Source organism: Piliocolobus tephrosceles, chromosome 20 (genome assembly GCF_002776525.5).
Source record: "Piliocolobus tephrosceles isolate RC106 chromosome 20, ASM277652v3, whole genome shotgun sequence".
NCBI lineage: Eukaryota > Metazoa > Chordata > Mammalia > Primates > Cercopithecidae > Piliocolobus > Piliocolobus tephrosceles.
In genome coordinates this window covers 23571342-23592819 of record NC_045453.1, presented here as the reverse complement: position 1 = coordinate 23592819, position 21478 = coordinate 23571342, and the positions used below count along the sequence as shown (strand labels likewise).

Below are 21478 nucleotides of genomic sequence, written 5' to 3'. Positions count from 1 at the left end.
CAAAAGAAATCTGGGCTTTCAGTGTATCCATCACCCAAATAATGTACAAGGACACCTTATTCAGTCAATGTTGCTAGGAAAATTGGATTACCGTGATGCGGAAGAATGAAACTAGACCCCTATCTGTCACCGTATACAGAAATCAGCTCAAGATAGAAAAAAAGACTCAAAGTAAGACCTGAAACTAGGGAAAACTCTCATGGACATTGATCTAGGGAAAGAATTCATGATTAAGACCTCAAAAGCACAACCGACAAAACCAAAAGTAGATGGAACTTAAACTGAAAAGTTTCTGCGCAGACACATATATCATGCATATGGTTTTACTTTATCTGTAGCCTAGGACCTGGATGAATCTCAGATTTTCATTCCAGCTGTCTGACTCTTGCTTTGTAAGAAAGCACATGGATAGGATTTGGGCCTGGATTAGTACAACTTTAATGTTTGGGCCCTAATCAGTAGATGTGGGTATAATTTGCAAGGACTAATAGAAATAAGTATGTCTTGTTCACTCAACAGTGTTAGTCTCCAAAATTGAATGTTGGCTGGGCACAGTGGCCCATACCTGTAATCCCACACTTCGTGGAGCCGAGGTAGGAAGATCACTTGAGCTCAAGAGTTGGAGACCAGTCTGGGAAGCATAGGGAGGACCCCTATTAAATTTTTTTTAAAAAATTAGCAGAATGTGGTGGCGTCTACCTCTAGTCTCATCTACTTTCGAGGCTGAGGCAGAAGGATTGCTTGAGCCCGAAGAATTGAGGCTGCAGTGAGCTGTGATCATACCACTGCACTCCAGCCTGGGTAACACAGAATGAGACCCTTTCTCAAAAATAATAATAACGGAACGTTTACACGTAGTTTATCGGGTGGCATGTGCTTACCAAAAAGCTAGTTACTCTATTTATTTTAAAGTCAGGACCTTACTCTGTCACCCAGTCTGGAGTGCAATGGCACGATCATTGCTCACTGCAGCCTTGAACTCCTGGGCTCAAGTGATCCTCCCACCTCAGCCCCCTGTGTATCTAGGACTACAGGTCCACACCTGTATCTACATAGGTCTTGCTGTGTTGCTCAGTCTGGTCTCAAACCCGGCCCCCTAACATGCTGGGATTATGGGTGTGAGACATTGTACCCACACCTAGTTACTTTCAGTTGTAAATAAAACACTTGAAAATGTTAATTCTATTATTAATAGTTCGTTGAGCTTTCTCTGAATTATTTGAGAATTTAGGTTGTTTAACTCTTTTCATATAGTGTTTTTTGTTTTTTCACTTGATGAAATCAGAGCCAAAGCATTTTTTAGAGTAACTTTCATCTCACAAACTCCCATTCTTTTTACTAGACCCAGTTCACAAGTGTAATTATTTTGCATAAATACCCTATCTTGGTGGGCATGGTGGCTCCCACCTGTAATCCCAGCATTTTGGGAGGCCGAGGTGGGTGGATCACGAGGTCAGGAGATCGAGACCATCCTGGCTAACACGGTGAAACCCCATCTCTACTAAAAATATAAAAAATTAGCCAGGCATGGTGGCAGGCGCCTGTATTCTCAGCTACTCGGGAGGCTGAGGCAGGAGAATGGTGTGAACCCAGGAGGCGGAGCTTCCAGTGACCCAAGATTGTGCCACTGCGCTCCAGCCTGGGCGACAGCAAGACTCCGTCTCAAAAAAAAAAAAATACCCTATCTTCCCTCTTAATTATTTACTTTCTCTTCTATGTCCCACTGCCCAATGGGTCTGTCAAGACTTTTGGTTGTGAGTGACATGAACTTAGGCAGAAACGATAATGTGTTTGTTTATATATATTGGAAAAGGCTGGCATAGGGAAGTGCTGTTCTTCAGGCACAGCTGCATTGAGGACCTTAAACAATATCAATAGGGATTGTTGCCTTTGCTTACTTCATGTGATGCCAGGTCCCAACTCTTGTTTTCAGTGTCAGTGTCAGCCCTGTTTAAGGGACATGTCCAACTCTACTGGTCATTATCTTACATAGATGAAATATTCTTAGCTAGTCAAACTGAGTCGTGTATACTCTGCTCTGCTGGAAAAGTGACTTTCTCTCTTCCATCAATTGTGGCAGAGGCGGCTCCAAGAGGAGGCTGGGCAGGCAAAAACAAATGTCTAAACCCTACTGACTGAGGGCTGGCTGGCTATGTGTATTCCAACCTGGAAGAAATGGACTGTTGAAATGAAAGAACCGTGTCTTATTCATCTCTCTATTCCTAGCACAGTTGAGTGGCTAAGTGCAAGTGCTTTAAAAATGATTGTCTAACAGATGAACAATATATGGGTTTGTTAAATTGGGTATTTTTCCTTTTTTATATCATGAGCTGAAAGGTTTGGCTGAAGGGAGCTACTTCTCCTTTGTATTGGAATAATGATGCTCCTCTGATTTTTGTTTTGTTTTGTTTTTTTGAGACAGAGTTTTGCTCTTGTCGCCCAGGCTGGAGTGCAATGGCGCGATTTCGGCTCACCGCAACCTCTGCCTCCTGGGTTCAAGCGATTCTCCTGCCTCAGCCTCCTGAGTAGCTAGGATTACAGGCATGCTCCACCACACTCAACTAATTTTGTATTTTTAGTAGAGATGGGGTTTTTCCATGTTGGTCAGGCTACTCTCCTGACCTCAGGTGATCCACCTGCCTTGGCCTCCTAAAGTGCTGGGATTACAGGCATGAGCCACCACACCAGGCAAATTTTTTTTTTTTTTTTTTTTAATGGCCATGCCAATAAGGAGGCAAAAGAGAAAGGATTAGCTACCAAGGGGCAAATCTGGGGAGACAGTATGCCCATCTTTCCACATGTCAAAACCCATCTCTGGGACAATTTTTGGCATTAGTATTAAGGTTTCTTTCTCCCTAAAGAGTAATAATTATCTATATTTTAGTTTTTAGCTCTCTTTGCATTCAAAAGTGAGGAAAGGACCCTGAATTTCAGGCAGAGATAATTTCTTATCTATTCTGTTCCCACCCCTCAGTTACTTAAATATAGATCCCTTGTCCAGACTTGTAAAGGAGAATCAAATAGATAACATTAATGAACCCTGGAGCCAGCTATTGATTTGAACTTAGGTTTCTTAACAGCAAGCAGTAGATGCAAAGAAACATAGGGTCCTTCTGTTCTTTTTCTTATCATCCATAATGATTGACTGATAGAGTTTGATTGAAACTTTTCAAAGGAATTGTTTGGCCTATTATAGTTCAAAAAGCTCACAAGAAAGGGTAACAATGGCCCCTTCTGGGATGGGGAGCTGTGTGGCTGGTGGGATAGGAGTGAAAAGGAAGCCTTCTTTGCTTATATTTCTAAATTGTGTGCTTGTTTTATCTACTGAGAAAGTATTTAAAGCAAAAAAAAAAAAAAAAAAAAAACAGAAAAATCTTTGCAAATGCTTTTGAAGGTGCCAATGCATATGACTGTTATTTCAGCTCCAAATGGAGAAAATCTTAGAGAAATGACCTCCATGAGCAAACGCATGGAGGGCACACACTTATCTGGAGAAAGGGACATTATGGAATTTCCAAGGTTATTAGGAATGTCAGAAATAGGCATATGAAGAGCATTATACTCTTTACACTGAAAAGATGTAGAATGTTCCGAGTTAACGTGAACATAGATTCCTGGCCAGGCGTGGAGGTGCACACCTGTAATCCCAGCACTTTGGGAGGCCAAAGCCAGCAGATCTCTTGAGCTCAGGAGTTCAGAACAATCTTGGGCAACGTGGCAAAACCCCATCTCTACCAAAAAACAAAAATATAGCCAGGCGTGGTAGTGTGCACCTGTAGTCCCAGCTGCCTGGTAGGGCTGAGGTGGGAAGATGACTTATGGCCAGGAGGTCAAGGCTGCAATGAGCTGTGATTGCACCACTACACTCCAGCCTGGATGAAAAGTGGAACCCTGGCCAGGCGCAGTGGCTCACGCCTGTAATCCCAGCACTTTGGGAGGCTGAGGCAGGTGGATCACCTGAGGTCAGGAGTTTGAGACCAGACTGGCCAACGTGGTGAAACCCTGTCTCTACTAAAAATACAAAAATTAGTGTGATGTGGTGACACGCACCTGTAATCCCAGCTACTCAGGAGGCTGAGGAAGGAGAATTGCTTGAACCCGGGGGACAGGTTGCAGTGAGCCGAGATTGTGCATTGTACTCCAGTCTGGGCAACGGGAAAAACTCCGTCTCAAAAAAGTCCGGGCATGGTGGCTCACACCTGCAATCCCAGCACTTCGGGAGGCTGAGGTGGGCATATCACGAGGTCAGGAGATCGAGACCATCCTGGCTAACACAGTGAAACCTCGTCTCTACTAAAAATACAAAAAATTAGCCAGGCGTGGTGGCGGGCACCTGCAGTCCCAGCAACTGGGGAGGCTGAGGCAGGAGAATGGCGTGAACCAGGGAGGCAGAGCTTGTAGTGAGCCGAAATCCTGCCACGGCACTCCAGCCTGGGCGACAGAGCGAGACTCCGTCTCAAAAAAAAAAAAAAAAAAGTGGAACCCTGTCTCAAAAAAAAAAATACAGATTCCTCTTAGTTACTAAGCCTACAGCAAAATAACATTTTTTTGGTACAGCATTTCCCAGTAAGCAGTGTCACTGCTTTATTTATAAGCCTTTTAAATTCAAAATAGATAAGTAAACCCAACACCAACTCTGTGGCTGAAATACCGCTTTTTATAAATTATAAGTTTCTTACAACTAAGTTCCCTTCTGGGCATACTCACTTTTTCAGAAAAAAATACCTACCAGGCAGTGAGATGCTTCACCTTAATGTCTTAAACCAACTTTTTAAGCTGTGGGTAGGCACTTAGGAGAATGGGTTTTTCTTTCCCCCAAGCTGCCGCTTGATTATTCTTAATGTTTTCTATAGACTAATGACCCCAGTGGTGGCTGCATTTCCAAATCTTTATGTCTTTGTTTTTCTAAGATTGTTAAGCCACTCATCTAGAAGGCAGGGAAACCATTAATGTCCGGCTTCTGGACATATCTCTTATGAAGTGTGAAGCAGAGTTAACTCAGGAAGTTCCCAAAGAACTGCATTTTGGCCCAAAGAGAGTTTATGAAATGAATAGAGAAACAAGATGTCTCCTCCCAGTCTTAGGTATCTGTGGGCATCCATTTTAATACCTGGTTTCTTCAGAATTAGCCTGTGACACTTTTCTGTATTTCTGAAATACTTTTCTAGCATGTGCTTCTCTCTGAAAGACCTGGTTTGTAGTAACTGTGTTTGTTTTTTGTTTGTTTTTGAGAGGAAATCTCACTCTGTCACCAGGCTGGAGTGCAGTGGTGTGATCTTGGCTCACTGCAACCTCCGTCTCCCAGGTTCAAGCGATTCTTCTGCCTCAGCCTCCTGGGACTACAGGCAGGTGCCACTATGTCCAGCTAATTTTTTGTATTTTTAGTAGAGATGGGGTTTCACCATGTTGGCCAGGCTGTTCTTGATCTCTTGACCCCTCGTAATCTGCTCTCCTCAGCCTCCCAAAGTGTTGGGATTACAGGTGTGGGCTGCTGCGCCCAGCATGTAGTAATTGTTTTAAAGGAAGCAAGTGATAAAGAATTTGCTGATTTTAAGCCACCACAAAAAGATGGTTTAAAATAATTTAGCAATACAATTTGGACGAAAAATAATTGATTTGGTCTTAATTTATATCAGAAGTGACTTCTAAGTCTGTAGTTGGCTTCACAAGAGTCAGATTATTAGCAGAGCAGAGAGGGCAGGGGACATCACAGTCACTGCTCCATAGTGAGCAGCAATTCTATCTTGAGTTATGATAAGGCCGAGAAGGTTTTTTCAAAATACTTTTCATTTTTGGCCCCAGTTATTCTTTGGTACTTTATATAGAATATTTTGAGACTTCTAAGTTAGAGTAACATACCCAGTTTGAAAATTTCTAGGGGTTACTGTTTGATTTTGGTAGATTTCACTCTCTCCCTTTATTTCCCATTTTTTGTAGTTAACGTTGATTTTGGATTAGAGTAATAAATGAGGCAACATTTTATTACATTTGGATTAGTTGACTTGCCATTTACAGATGATATTAGTATTACAGAGTAACAGCCTTTATTAATTAGAAAACTGGATTTGCATATATTAAATTTTGATTCCTGGTGCGTTGCCTTTTGTTTTTGCTATTTTGGGTTTTAGAACTTGATATCCTGTGAAATTGTGTTAGATTTGGATTATTGATAAATTTTTACCATATTATGAGAAGCATTTATGATCTCATTAGAAACCATACATATTCTCAATTGCCCAAGTTTTACTGATTTTATTTTCTCATTAAAGACAAGCTTTTGTTTTAAGGAACTTGGGAAAGTTGATCTATCTAATTTAATATACGAGGTCATTAAAATAATTTTTCAGTTCCCTTACACACATACAAGCTTTTCTTTTTTTCAAAAGGATCCTCCTTAAAGTCTGTAACAGTTTACATTTGTGAGTGCCTTTGCCCTGGTATGTTGCAGGCACGGGTGGAGTGGGGGCATGTGTTGGTCAAGTCACATATCATTACTGTATTTAGTTTGGGAAGTATACAGAAACTTAAGGTTTTTGGTTTTTGTTTGTTTGGTTTTTTTTTTTAAGAATACCATAGCAGTAGGCAGGACAGTTCCAATTCAACAAAAACCTCTTTACCCTGGCACTTAAAACTGTGTAATGATGATGAACTGGTAAGCATTTTTCTGTTTTCAGATGTTCAACATCAAAAGGAGAAAAGAACACTTGATTTAAAAATAATTGATTGCTATTGTTTCTCTAATTTTCAACTTGAAGTTCATTGCTGAACTGTTTTTTTAAAGTCTTATCAGAATTACGCCAGATTAGATTCATAGTCAAAATGTCCTGTTAAAAACTGGGAAGATCAGAGAGTACTTATTTTGCCTGCCTGCTTTAAGTATTCAAAGTATAGTAGATACGTGCCCGGCTCAGTGGCTCACACCTGTAATCCCAGCACTTTGGGATGCCAAGGCGGGAGGATGGCTTGAGTCCAGGAGTTTGTGACCAGCCTGGGCAACATAGTGAGACCTAGTCTCTACAAAAAATAATTTTTTTAATTAGTTGGGCATAGTGGCGCACTCCTGGAGTCCCATCCTCTTGGGAAGCTGAGGCGAGAGGATCACTTGAGCCCAGAAGGTTGAGGCTATGGTGAACCGTGAGTGCACTGCAGTCATGAACCATGAGTGCACTGCACTGCACTCCAGCCTGCGCGACAGAGCAAGACTGTCTTAAAAAAAGGATGGATGGATGGATGGATAAGTCGAGCCATATGCACATGCAAGCGTGTGTGTCTGTGTGTGTACACACTAGATGAGGATACCTGTGCACCTTTTTTGTCAGATGGGTAGGGTTTATGATCCTGTCATCAGTGGAATTAGTAAATATTACAAGTTGTACGTGTTTTGACTTTGACTTAAATTTTTTTTTCCAATAGAAACTATGTTCCAACTTCCTGTCAACAATCTTGGCAGTTTAAGAAAAGCCCGGAAAACTGTGAAAAAAATACTTAGTGACATTGGGTTGGAATACTGTAAAGAACATATAGAAGTAAGTAGCATGTCATTTTTAAATTTTAACATGACTCAGCTTCTGATCCATTACTTTGTGTCAGTGGCCGCGATGGCTAAATCTTAGATGTGATTCTGAATTTCAGCCACAGCAGTAGCTTACAAAAGCATTCTCAACAGCGTAACTTGTGCCTTGCTCCCTAAAATGGGCTTTTTCATTTTTGCATCCTGAAGCAAAAGGCTACCATTGAGGACTTAAGCATGTCAGGCATTGAACTAGGTGTCGTAAAGTTGTCTATACGTTTAATCCTTAGAACAACCATGGAGGCGGGAGGCAGTGTAGCAATTCTTATCTACACTTTACAGATGAAGAACCAATAAATAGGCCCAGCCTTGCAGCTGAGAAAGTGGCAGTGTCTGTGGGACTCAAAGCCTGTTCTCATTCTGATACGCTTGAATGTTCTGGTTGACCTTCTAATGGTTGAGGCATGCTTGTGTGGGTGCTTGTCGTCTCTTTCCTTAGGATTTGAGCATTTGTTGCCCCTTTTGACCCATCATAGACTATTACTTTCCCCCTTGTATAACAGTTTGGGCTTTATCAACTGTTTTTCAAGCTGTTTTATTCTATGAGCTTTATAACAGCCCTGTGGGATAGCCATGCAGTGGTCTCCTCCTTTTCAACATCTCACTGTTTCAGGTCTTACGGTTTGTTGGTCAAAGTCCCTGAATGAAAAGAAATGTTTGAAGCTGTTTCCCCTACTAACCTTTAAGTTCTAGCTGGCTAGGGACCATAGCTACCTTGTTTATCCATTTAGCCCCAGCACCTAGCACAATGTTTTGCACATAATAGGTGGTCAGTAAATGTTTGAATGGAATTGGAAGTAAAAAAGCAAATTCATTCATGCAACAGGTTTTCTTATTTTGAGTTCCACTAATAACACTTGAAGAGTATGTCATGGAAACTGAAGCTGCTCAAAAGTCGACTTCTCTAGTTATGTTGTTCCAAGTGTGGAAGTAGCCCGTCTCCAACCCCAAAGTTCAGGTAGATCTGCCCAAATGAAACAGTCCATTCACTTTGCACTCTGTGGGGTCATCTTCATAGAAATAATTCCAACATCACAGTGCATTTTCTGTCATGCATTTGATTTGTTCCTCCTATGATTATTTATGTGTAGACTTCATTTTCCACCTTCAACTGTGAACTTTTTAGGAACAAGTGGGATTTTACCCTAAGACTTTCAATCTTCCTAGTCTGGAGGGAAGTGGACCATTAAATTTTTTCGTGAGAGTATAAATTTAACATCATACTGCTTAACTTTCTTTGAATAGCTTTCTTTCTGCCTTTTTGCGTTTGAAATTTCTGAGTTTTCTTTCTGATCTGATCTCCTGCCCCCTTCCCTCAAAAAACTTTTTTTTTTTTTTTGCACAGAACCAGAAATCATATCTGCAGTGCTATAAGCAAACATTGCTATTTTAGACGTGATTCCAGTACTGTAACTGACAAGTTACAGTACTCTAAATGAAAAGTGCTTTGATATTAGTGTGTGGCTGAATTTTTTTACTTAATTAGAACTTCCAGCAGTTTCCTTGGAAACCTGGCTGACCATCAGGATAGTGGTTGGTTGATATAAAATGTAGACTGCAACTTCCATATGCCTTTTTATATTTAAGAGCCTCATCACTCCTAGTTTAAGTCCTTGTTGATGTTGGTTTTCCTGTGCCTCTCCCCATCTTAGTTAAGAGGTGGGATTTACATGTAAGATGAGGTTAGCATTTATACCACTATGTTTTCGTAAACTTCTTTCACTGTTTTCTAGGATTTTAAACAATTTGAACCTAATGACTTTTATTTGAAAAACACTACATGGGAGGATGTAGGCCTGTGGGATCCTTCACTTACGAAAAACCAGGTAAGTGGCACAGGAGGCCTCAGGTGGCAGCTGCTTGGTGTAGTGGCACAGGAGGCCTCAGATGGCAGGCTGCTTGGTGTACTCTCAGCTCTAGGCCTTTGATAGCAATGCAGTGATTGTGGGCAAATGCCAGACATCGAAAGTGTCAAAATTGCATTTCATATTTTCCCGACCAGTGGGAAGACTAAGAAAAACTTTTTGTTTGTGGTTTTTTGTCATTGGACTGAAACTTGAGGTGTAAGAAGAAAAGGAAATTTTGGTACTTAAAAGTTTCGAAGCCTGCTGTATCCCACCATTTCCCCGAAAAGTGCTCTGGCTCTATTTTTCTGCATCTGTGTTGCTATTCTTGTTTTTTCTGCACAGAAAAAGACAAGACCCTTCCTTATATTTAAGCTTTTTTTATTTCTCTATGTTAATGGCACCCAACTTCTATGGGAGCCCTGGGGAGGTGACTTTGTAGGATGTCAGTGACAGAGAAAACGTTTTACAAATTGACATTAAAAACAATATTAGCAGTGCCAGCAGGTGTCAGTAGGTGATGATGATGTCATACAGATAGAGGGAGGTATAGGTGGTATTTCCTTTTGCATAGAGGTAATTGTCAATTTAATTTTTACCATTACCTATTTTAGGAGTGATTCTCATTCTGCATTAATAATCTGTTCATCTATTGGAACATACTTTTCAGGAAATTAGTACTTTTAAACTTTACCTCAGATACTTGACTTTTTTTTTTTTTTTAAATACCCCAGGCAGAGGTACTAACCAGCAGTCTTAGAATGAGAATGCTTTCCAGTGGGACACGGCATTTATTTCAGTTTTATCAATCTGAAAGCCTCATAGCTGAATACTCAAGAAGAGTTGAGCTTTGAGGAGAAGCAGAGTATTTCATCTTGGTTCAAACCAGTATCTGAAACAAAGTAGGTTTCTAGGGAGAAAAGATCTCTCGCCAAGCATGTGTCAGTTCACCTGTCTTCATCGAAGGACTGACTGCATAAGTGTTAACAATCATAATTCTGAAAGTTACTCTTTGATATCAGTATATTCTATAATGTACTATTGGCTTTTAAATACCACACCCTCCTCACAGTGTGTAGGACATTTTTATTTAACTTCTTGATTTGAATCAAAGCAGCTGTTACTTCATTAGCTCTTTTGAAGCATTCTTGGTTGAGAAGGAACAGCAAGCTTATAGAAGAAAGCCAGCTTTTCAGATCAGTCTTTCTTTTGATCAGCACTGAATCTCATACTACACTGTACTTTAATCAGAGAAAAAAATGGAGATTTGCCTTTTTTCTATGAAAATGTATCCATAAAGGGGAAAGGAATAAAAAATATAGCTTTATCTCTTGTAATTGTCTAATTGCACTAAAACATTCTGGACCCTGAATTTTACCGCAGGCATTTGCCACATAACGACATTTTGGTCAGTGACGGACTACATCTACAACAGTGGTCCCATAAGAATATAATGGAGTTGAAAAGCTTACTACCTAGTGACATCATAGCGCAACATATGACTCATGTTTGTCGTGGTGCTAGGTGTAAACACACCTGTGCTGCCAGTCATATAGAAGTATAGCACATACAGTTATTTACAGCACGTAATACCATCATGCATTGCTTAATGATGGGATGCCATCTGAGAAATGCCTTGTTAGGTGAGGTCATTGTTGTACAAACATCATAAAGGGTACTTACACAGACAGGTGATATAGCCTGGTATACCCCTACGCTACGTGATGTGGCCTGTTGCTCCTAGGCTACCAACTTGAACAGCATGTTACTATACTGAATACCCTAAGAGTGATTAACACAATGGTAAGTATTTGTGTCTCTAAACATAGTGAAGCATAGAAAAGGTGCGGTAAAAATACAGTATAAAAGATAAAAATTGGTACACCTGTATTGGGCACTTGCAGGAATGGAAGTTGCTCTGAGTGGTGAGTGAATATGAAGGGACATTATTGTACACCACTGTAGACTTTATAAACACACTTAGGCTACATAAAAAATAAAACTTTAAATTTTTAACTTTTAAATCTTTTGTAATAACACTTAGCTTAAAACACAAACACGGCAACCTGCTTGGGTCCCCCTTCCACACTGTGTAACTTTGTCCTTTCACTCTTCATAATGAACATTGCTACCGCTCAAAAATTAAAAAAAAAAAAATTGTACAGCTATATAAAAATATTTTGTCTTCATATACTTACAAACTTTTTACTAGTCTTAAACTTTTTTTTTAACTTTTTGAACTGTTAAAAACTAAGACACAAACACATAATTAGCCTAGGCCTACACAGGGTCAAGATCAATGGTATTACCATTGCCACCTTCACATGTTGTCCCACTGGAAGGTTTTCAGGAGCAGTAACACACATGGAGCCATCATCTCCTGTGATGGCAGTGTCGTCTTCTGGATACCTCGTGAAGGACCTGGCTGAAGCTGTTTTAGAGTTAACTTTAAAAAAAAAAAAAAAAAATAAGTAGAGGTGGTACACTCAAATAATGATTAAAAACTCACTACTGGCCGGGCGTGGGGCTCGTGCCTATCTTCCCAGCACTTTGGGAGGCTGAGGCGGGTGGATCACCTGAGGTCAGGAGTTCAAGACCAGCCTGGCCAACATGGTGAAACCCTGTCTCTACTAAAAACACAAAAATTCGCCGGGCGGGCAGGTGCTTGTAATCCAAGCTACTCAGGGTTGGAAGGGGTTAAGGGCGGCGGGGCAGGAGAATCGCTTGAACCCGGGAGGTGTAGGTTGCAGTGAGCTGAGATTGTGCCATTGCAGTCCAGCCTGGGGGACAAAAGCAAGACTCCATCTCAAAAAAAAAAAAAAAAAAAAAAAAACCTCATTACCAAAATCCTTGCATACTTAAGTCCCACAGTTGGCTCTATGGAACCTGCATATACCGAGAGCTAGCCCTCTGTATAGGAGATTTGAGCTTCCCAAGAATAGTGTATCTTTCATCTGATCTGCATTTGTTTGGAAAAAATCCACATATAAGCAGTTCAAAGCCATGTTGTTGAAGGGTTAACTATATAGTAAATACTACATGACAGAAATGTTTCAGCCCCATTATAATCTTGGGGGAACACAGTCGCATATGCAGTCTGTACTAGACGGAAACACCAGCACATGACTACTTGACAATGACAATTAAAAACTATTACCAAAAACTATTTATTTACTGTATATACTTTTTATTATTTTAGAGTGTACTTCTACTTTTTAAAACAGCTTTTCATGGTAAACTAGTAGCATCCTCATATAGCTTGTGTTTACTATGTCTCTTGATGGCATCATATTCTTGTGCTTGGTTTAATCTCGTGGTATTTTGTTCATCATGGCCCCTAAGCATACACAATCCATAATGTCGCCAGTAAGGGGCCATGTTGAGTGACCTGGAAACAGAAGTGATTAAGGACTACGAAGGTGGAGAATCAGTGATGGTTATTTCTTGCCAGTCAGGCATGTCCCATTTTACCATAGCTACGATCTTGGAAGAACAAGAGCAAAGTGACAGAAGCTGTTAAAGCATCTGCTTCATTGAAAGCAATGAGACTAACAAAAATTAAAGAAGGACCTTTATCAGACACACAGAAGCTTCTGATGACCTGGAGTGAAGAGCAGACACAGGTGCACACGGTGCTGTGTACCTCTCCGCACCATGATGATCACAGAGCAAAAACTGTGTGTGTGGTGTTGAAAGAAAACGCTGGACATGGCTGTGGTGTTGAATTTACTGCTAGTTCGAGGTGGTTTAAACAATTATAAAAAGAATAGTTTCATTACATAATGGGAAAGTGGTGAGTTTGTGAGTGCTGATGTGAAGGCAGCTGAAGAATTTTGGGAAACTCTAGATAAGCTGAGTCTGGAGGAAAATCACTTGCCAGAGCAAATTTTCAGTATGGATGAAACCTTTCTATTCCGGAAACAGATGCCTGAAAGCACTTTCATCCGTAAGGAGACCAAAGCAATGCCAGGCTTCAAGGCTTTTAAGGACTGGATGACAGTCTTGCTTGGGGGCAATGTTGCAGGCTACAAACTGAAACCCTTTGTGATTTGGCACATTGAGAACCCTAGTGGCTTCAAGCGTATCAATATACACACACTTGGCCAGTGCACTGCAGGAAACATAAGTCGTGGGTGACCCAGCTCCTCTTTCAAGATGCTGTCCTGAATTGATATGCCCGCAAAATTGAGAAGTAGTATTGAGAGAGTAACATACCCTTCAAGCTTTTGCTTACTGTCGATAATAAGCAGATGCCTCCTTTAAGTGGCATTTTTCATCCCAGTATCAAACACCACCTCTTTGATCCAACTGATGGAGTTACAGCAGCTTTTAAGGCCTACTATCTGAGAAAGGCCTTTGTCCTGTCATCACAGCTGAGGAGGACACTGAAGATTCTGATACGATTCTGAAAGGATTACAATATCTGTGACTACATTAAGAATCTTGCTTGGGCTTGGGGTGATGTCATCAAGGAGTGTATGAATGGCATCTGGAAGAATACACTCAAGAGGTTTGTCCATGACTTAAAAGGATTTGCATAAATCACAAAGTCTGTGGTTGAGATGGCAAACAACTTTAACCTGGGTGTGGATGAGGATGATATAGAAGAGCTCCTAGAGGTGGTTCCTGAGGAATTGACTAGTGAGGAGCTGTGGGAACTGGAACAAGAACGCATAGGTGAAGAGGAAAGAGAAAAGGAAACTGCAGGAAAAGCAAAAGAAGAATCCTCAAGAAAATTCAGAGTGAAGGATTTAGCAGTGCAGACCTCAGCAAGCTCCTTAAGTTTGAAAACACATGGTTGGGTGTGGTGGCTCGCACTTGTAATCCCAGCATTTTGGGAGTCTGAGGCAGGTGGATCATCTGAGGTCAGGAGTTCAAGACCAGCCTGGCTGATATAGTGAAACCCTGTCTCTACTAAAAATACAAAAAAATCAGCCGGACGTGGTGGTGGGTGCCTGTAATCCCAGCTACTGGGGAGGCTGAGGTTGCAGTGAGCCGAGATCGTGCCATTGCACTCCAGCTTGGGTGACAAGAGAAAAAAAAACTCCATCTCAAACAACAACAACAACAAAGTTTGAAAACATGGATCTCAATACCAAAAGGTTTTCGTTAATAGAGAAGAATATTCATGGTTCATTATCTGCTTACAAGCAAATCTATGATGAAAAAAGGAAACAAAGCACCTTGGACTTTCTCAAGAAGAGCCTAAGGCAGGTCCTTCCACAGTTATCCAGAAGGCATTGTTACCATGGGAGGTGGCAGTTCCATGTGTGTTACTGTTCCTGAAGACCCTCCAGTGGCACAAGATGTGAAGGTGGAAGGTAGTGATACTGTTGATCCTCATTCTCTCTAGTCCTAGACTAATGTATGTGTTTGTGTCTTAGCTTTTAAGAAGAAAATGTTTTTTAAAGTTTTGGGGTTTTTTGTGTTTTTGTTTTTGTTTTTTTGAGACAGAGTCTTGCTCTTATCGCCCAGGCTGGAGTGCAGTGGCACGATCTCAGCTCATTGCAACCTCAGCCTCCCAAGTAACTGGAATTACAGGCACCCGCCACCACGTCTGGTTAATTTTTTGTATTTTTAGTAGAGATGGGGTTTCGCCATGTTGGCCAGGCTGGTGTCGAAATCCTGACCTTGTGATCCATACCTGCCTTGGCCTCCCAAAGTGCTGGGAAAGTTTTTAAAAAAAAAAAAAAATTTTTTAAGCTTATAAAATAGGTATATGAAGGTAGAAAATATTTTTGTACAGCTGTACAATGTGTGTTGTTTTGTTTTGTTTTGTTTTTGAGATGGAGTCTTGCTATGTTACCCAGGCTAGAGTGCTGTGCTCTGATCTTGGCTCACTGCAACCTCCGCCTCCTGGTGATTCTCCTGCCTCAGCCTCCCGAGTAGCTGGGATTACAGGTGCCTGCCACCACGCCTGGCTATTTTTTGTATTTTCAGTAAAGATAGGGTTTCAACATGTCGGTCAGGCTGGTCTCGAACTCCTGACCTCAGGTAATCCACCTGCCTGGGCCTCCCAAAGTACTGGGATTACAGGCGTGAACCACTGTGCCCAGCCAATCTGTTTGTGTTTTAAGCTAAGTATTACTACAAAAGAGTAAAAAAGTTAAAAATTGAAAAGTGTATAAACCACAGCAAGCTGAGGTTATTATTCAAGAAAAAATATTTTTTAGGGCTGGGCACAGTGGCTTGCAATCCCACCACTTTGGGAAGCCAAGGCAGGAGGATTGCTCAAGCCCAGCAGTTCAAGGCTAGCCTGGACAACAGAGTGAGACCCTATCTCTACAGAATTTACCCTAGTGTGGTGGCACACACCTGTAGTCCCCAGGACTGAGGTGGAGGTGGGAGGATCGCGTGAGCCCAAGAGGTTGAGACGGCAGTCAGCCGATTGTGTCACTGCACTCCAGCCTGAGCAACAGAGTGAGACTTTGTCTCAAAAAAATTGTTTTGTTTTTAGTAAATTTGTGTAGCTTAAGTGTTCATAAAGTCTACAGTAGTGTACAGTAATGCCCCAGGCTTTCATATTGACTCACCCAGAGCAACTTATAGTCCTGTAAGCTTTGTTCATGGTAAGTGCCCTATATAGTTGCACCAGTTACCTTTTATATTGTATTTTTACCATACTTTTTCTGTACTTAGCTATGTTTAAACATACAAATATTTACCATTGTGTTAATCATTGCCTATGGTATTCAGTACAGAAACATGCTGTACAGGTTTGTAGCCTAAGAGCAATAAGCTGTGCCATGTAGCCCAGGTGTGTAGTAGGTTGCACCATGTAGGTCTGTGTGAATACACTCTAGGATTTCACACCATGATGCATTTTTCAGAATTGCATCCCTGTGGTTTAGCAACACATGACTGTGTAATAAACCTGAAGTCTTTTAGTGACTTCTTTCATTTAGGTTATTGTTATTTCTAGCTGCAAAATGTTTGTCTTGAAGTCATTTGTCTTTGGTTTGGCTAAAATGTGACTCTTTTTTCCTAAACATTAAGAACTTAGCATTGACTTTTTAATTTACACTGACAAAAATATTTGGTTTAGGATAGCTTTTTTTGAGTTTCAATTTTATAAAGTTGCTATACAAAAGGAAAAAACATAATAAAATCTGTGGCTTTTTTTGGTTTTGTCTTTTGAGACAGTTTTGCTGTTGTCACCCAGGCTGAAGTGCAATGGCGCGGTCTCGGCTTATTGCAACCTCCACCTCCCAGCTTCAAGCGATTCTCCTGCCTCACCCTCCCGAAGTAGCTGAGATTACAGGCGCCCACTACACCTAGCTTATTTTTTTGTATTTTTAGTTGAGATGGGGTTTCACCATGTTGGCCAGGCTGGTCTTGAACTCCTGATCTCAGGTGATCCACCCACCTCAGCCTCCCACAGTGCTGGGATTACAGGCGTGAGCCACCGCGCCTGGCCTAAAGTAAATGCATTATTAAGAATGTCTGGGGGGGATCTGGAATCTGTGAACTGCCTATCTGAAGTGGCATTCTAATTTTAGTTTTTGTGTTTACTTTAGGACTATCGGACAAAACCTTTCTGCTGCAGCGCTTGTCCATTTTCCTCAAAATTCTTCTCTGCCTACAAAAGTCATTTCCGAAATGTCCATAGTGAAGACTTTGAAAATAGGATTCTCCTTAATTGCCCCTACTGTACCTTCAATGCAGACAAAAAGACTTTGGAAACACACATTAAAATATTTCATGCTCCAAACGCCAGCGCACCAAGTAGCAGCCTCAGCACTTTCAAAGATAAAAACAAAAATGATGGCCTTAAACCTAAGCAGGCTGACAGTGTAGAGCAAGCTGTGTATTACTGTAAGAAGTGCACTTACCGAGATCCTCTGTACGAAATAGTCAGGAAGCACATTTACAGGGAACATTTTCAGCATGTGGCAGCACCTTACATAGCAAAGGCAGGAGAAAAATCACTCAATGGGGCAGTCCCCTTAGGCTCAAATGCCCGAGAAGAGAGTAGTATTCACTGCAAGCGATGCCTTTTCATGCCAAAGTCCTATGAAGCTTTGGTACAGCATGTCATCGAAGACCATGAACGTATAGGCTATCAGGTCACTGCCATGATTGGGCACACAAATGTAGTGGTTCCCCGATCCAAACCCTTGATGCTAATTGCTCCCAAACCTCAAGACAAGAAGAGCATGGGACTTCCACCAAGAATCGGATCCCTTGCTTCTGGAAATGTCCGGTCTTTACCATCACAGCAGATGGTGAATAGACTCTCAATACCAAAGCCTAACTTAAATTCTACAGGAGTCAACATGATGTCCAGTGTTCACCTGCAGCAGAACAACTATGGAGTCAAATCTGTAGGCCAGGGTTACAGTGTTGGTCAGTCAATGAGACTGGGTCTAGGTGGCAACGCACCAGTTTCTATTCCTCAACAATCTCAGTCTGTAAAGCAGTTACTTCCAAGTGGAAATGGAAGGTCTTATGGGCTTGGGTCAGAGCAGAGGTCCCAGGCACCAGCAAGATACTCACTGCAGTCTGCTAATGCCTCTTCTCTCTCATCGGGCCAGTTAAAGTCTCCTTCCCTCTCCCAGTCACAGGCATCCAGAGTGTTAGGTCAGTCCAGTTCCAAACCTGCTGCAGCTGCCACAGGCCCTCCCCCAGGTAACACTTCCTCAACTCAAAAGTGGAAAATATGTACAATCTGTAATGAGCTTTTTCCTGAAAATGTCTATAGTGTGCACTTCGAAAAAGAACATAAAGCTGAGAAGGTCCCAGCAGTAGCCAACTACATTATGAAGATACACAATTTTACTAGCAAATGCCTCTACTGTAATCGCTATTTGCCCACAGATACTCTCCTCAACCATATGTTAATTCATGGTCTGTCTTGTCCATATTGCCGTTCAACTTTCAATGATGTGGAGAAGATGGCCGCACACATGCGGATGGTTCACATCGATGAAGAGATGGGACCTAAAACAGATTCTACTTTGAGTTTTGATTTGACATTGCAGCAGGGTAGTCACACTAACATCCATCTCCTGGTGACCACATACAATCTGAGGGATGCCCCAGCTGAATCTGTTGCTTACCATGCCCAAAATAACCCTCCAGTTCCTCCAAAGCCACAGCCAAAAGTTCAGGAAAAGGCAGATATCCCTGTTAAAAGTTCACCTCAAGCTGCAGTGCCCTATAAAAAAGATGTTGGGAAAACCCTTTGTCCTCTTTGCTTTTCAATCCTAAAAGGACCCATATCTGATGCACTTGCACATCACTTACGAGAGAGGCACCAGGTTATTCAGACGGTTCATCCAGTTGAGAAAAAGCTCACCTACAAATGTATCCATTGCCTTGGTGTGTATACCAGCAACATGACCGCCTCAACTATCACTCTGCATCTAGTTCACTGCAGGGGTGTTGGAAAGACCCAAAATGGCCAGGATAAGACAAATGCACCCTCTCGGCTTAATCAGTCTCCAAGCCTGGCACCTGTGAAGCGCACTTATGAGCAAATGGAATTTCCCTTACTGAAAAAACGAAAGTTAGATGATGATAGTGATTCACCCAGCTTCTTTGAAGAGAAGCCTGAAGAGCCTGTTGTTTTAGCTTTAGACCCCAAGGGTCATGAAGATGATTCCTATGAAGCCAGGAAAAGCTTTCTAACAAAGTATTTCAACAAACAGCCCTATCCCACCAGGAGAGAAATTGAGAAGCTAGCAGCCAGTTTATGGTTATGGAAGAGTGACATTGCTTCCCATTTTAGTAACAAAAGGAAGAAATGTGTCCGTGATTGTGAAAAGTACAAGCCTGGCGTGTTGCTGGGGTTTAACATGAAAGAATTAAATAAAGTCAAGCATGAGATGGATTTTGATGCTGAGTGGCTATTTGAAAATCATGATGAGAAGGATTCCAGAGTCAATGCTAGTAAGACTGCTGACAAAAAGCTTAACCTTGGGAAAGAAGATGACAGTTCCTCAGACAGTTTTGAAAATTTGGAAGAAGAATCCAATGAAAGTGGTAGCCCTTTTGACCCTGTTTTTGAAGTTGAGCCTAAAATCTCTAACAGTAACCCAGAGGAACATGTACTGAAGGTAATTCCTGAGGATGCTTTAGAATCTGAGGAGAAGCTAGACCAAAAAGAGGAGGATGGTTCAAAATACGAAACTATTCATTTGACTGAGGAACCAACCAAACTAATGCACAATGCTTCTGATAGTGAGGTTGACCAAGACGATGTTGTTGAGTGGAAAGACGGAGCTTCTCCATCTGAGAGTGGGCCTGGATCCCAACAAGTGTCAGACTTTGAGGACAATACCTGTGAAATGAAACCAGGAACCTGGTCTGATGAGTCTTCCCAAAGCGAAGATGCAAGGAGCAGTAAGCCAGCTGCCAAAAAAAAGGCTACCATGCAAGGTGACAGAGAGCAGTTGAAATGGAAGAATAGTTCCTATGGAAAAGTTGAAGGGTTTTGGTCTAAGGACCAGTCACAGTGGAAGAATGCAGCTGAGAATGATGAGCGCTTATCTAACCCCCAGATTGAGTGGCAGAATAGCACAATTGACAGTGAGGATGGGGAACAGTTTGACAACATGACTGACGGAGTAGCTGAGCCCATGCATGGCAGCTTAGCTGGAGTTAAACTGAGCAGCCAACAGGCCTAAGTGCCAGGTTCCTTGGCGTTGGTGACATGCTGCAGCCTGGAACTCTGATCTCCATTCAGTGTGACTGCAAAGCTGTCTTCTCACTGGTACTGCCTTGTGAGTACTGGTTGGACTGGGGGGCATGTGGCCGCTGCAGTTCCAGTGGTTATTTCTAAGTCTGTGACACGACAGGCTGATCTTGCTTCAGAACCTTCTCTGACAGACACGGTAACTAAATGTGAAAAACCAATAAGCTGGTGGCTCATGAATACATACGAGGAAAAGCAGAGGTTTATTTTATCTGCCTTTTCAACATTTCTTTCCCTCTGTGAAATGATTGGTCAGATGTCTTTGAGAAGCGTTAACCTAATTCACATGGTAGTGTAGGGCCAGCATACAAGCTACCAGTCTAATGTGTATAGTAGACTTTGGGAAAAGCGATTTTTTTTCCATGTATTCATTCTGAATAGTTGAAATGTATATTTGTACAGTCTTTTAGACCTATTCAAGTGATGCTCATGATACTGTTACTGTGTGCCCATCATAGATTTCTTTTTTTAGTGTTGCCCTTGCTGTGTAATAAACGCTATATCTAGTTTACCTAGCAAAAGCTCAAAACTGCGCTAGTATGGACTTTTGGACAGACTTAGTTTTTGCACATAACCTTGTACAATCTTGCAACAGAGGCCAGCCACGTAAGATATATATCTGGACTCTCTTGTATTATAGGATTTTTCTTGTTCTGAATATCCTTGACATTACAGCTGTCAAAAACAAAAACTGGTATTTCAGATCTGTTTTCTGAAATCTTTTAAGCTAAAATCACATGCAAGAATTGACTTTGCAGCTACTAATTTTGACACCTTTTAGATCTGTATAAAAGTGTGTTGTGTTGAAGCAGCAAACCAATGAGTGCTGCATTTTGGATATTTAGTTTTATCTTTAGTTCAACACCATCATGGTGCATTCATTTATACCATCTAATATATGACACACTGTTGTAGTATGTATAATTTTGTGATCTTTATTTCCCTTTGTATTCATTTTAAGCATCTAAATAAATTGCTGTATTGTGCTTAATGTAAATATTTGCTTTATTACCCATGACAGTCCTGTGTGTCCATTATATCTTTTGCCATTTAATGCCATAACTCTTTCATCAGAGATGGCAGCCACAGTCACAGAGGAAACTTGTGGAAAACCCAAGATCTGTCGTCTGCATAAAGAATGCTTTCTCTTGAGGTACCTGGTACAAAATCTGTTTTGCGTTTTTTGTTTGTTTGTTTTTGTTTTTCTCTTTTAACTGAAAAATAGACACCCTTGAGCTTTTCAGTTCACCTTTTGTTAAGGAGCAGAGCCTGGATATATATGTAAATGTCTCAGCTATTTTTAAAAAAAAATGTAAACATGGATTGGCATTAATTTGCAAGCAGAATCTTAATAGCCTGATGGGTTGT

The 21478-nt window shown here is 41.3% G+C and overlaps 1 protein-coding gene across 3 annotated transcripts in view; it reads left to right on the top strand.

Moving 5' to 3' along the window:
• The window catches only part of ADNP (activity dependent neuroprotector homeobox), a 41682-nt gene extending 20575 nt beyond the window's left edge, over positions 1-21107 (top strand). For 2 of the 3 annotated variants that reach the window (XM_023184159.3, XM_023184160.3), the window contains 3 exons: positions 7414-7526; positions 9304-9396; positions 16932-21107. In XM_023184159.3, the coding sequence (XP_023039927.1) occupies positions 7419-7526; positions 9304-9396; positions 16932-20042 (3312 nt within the window). In that variant the 5' untranslated portion in view covers positions 7414-7418 and the 3' untranslated portion in view covers positions 20043-21107. The remainder of the gene's footprint in view (positions 1-7413; positions 7527-9303; positions 9397-16931) is intronic. The other variant, XM_023184161.2, reaches the window with a different exon arrangement.
• Positions 21108-21478: the final 371 nt, after the last annotated feature.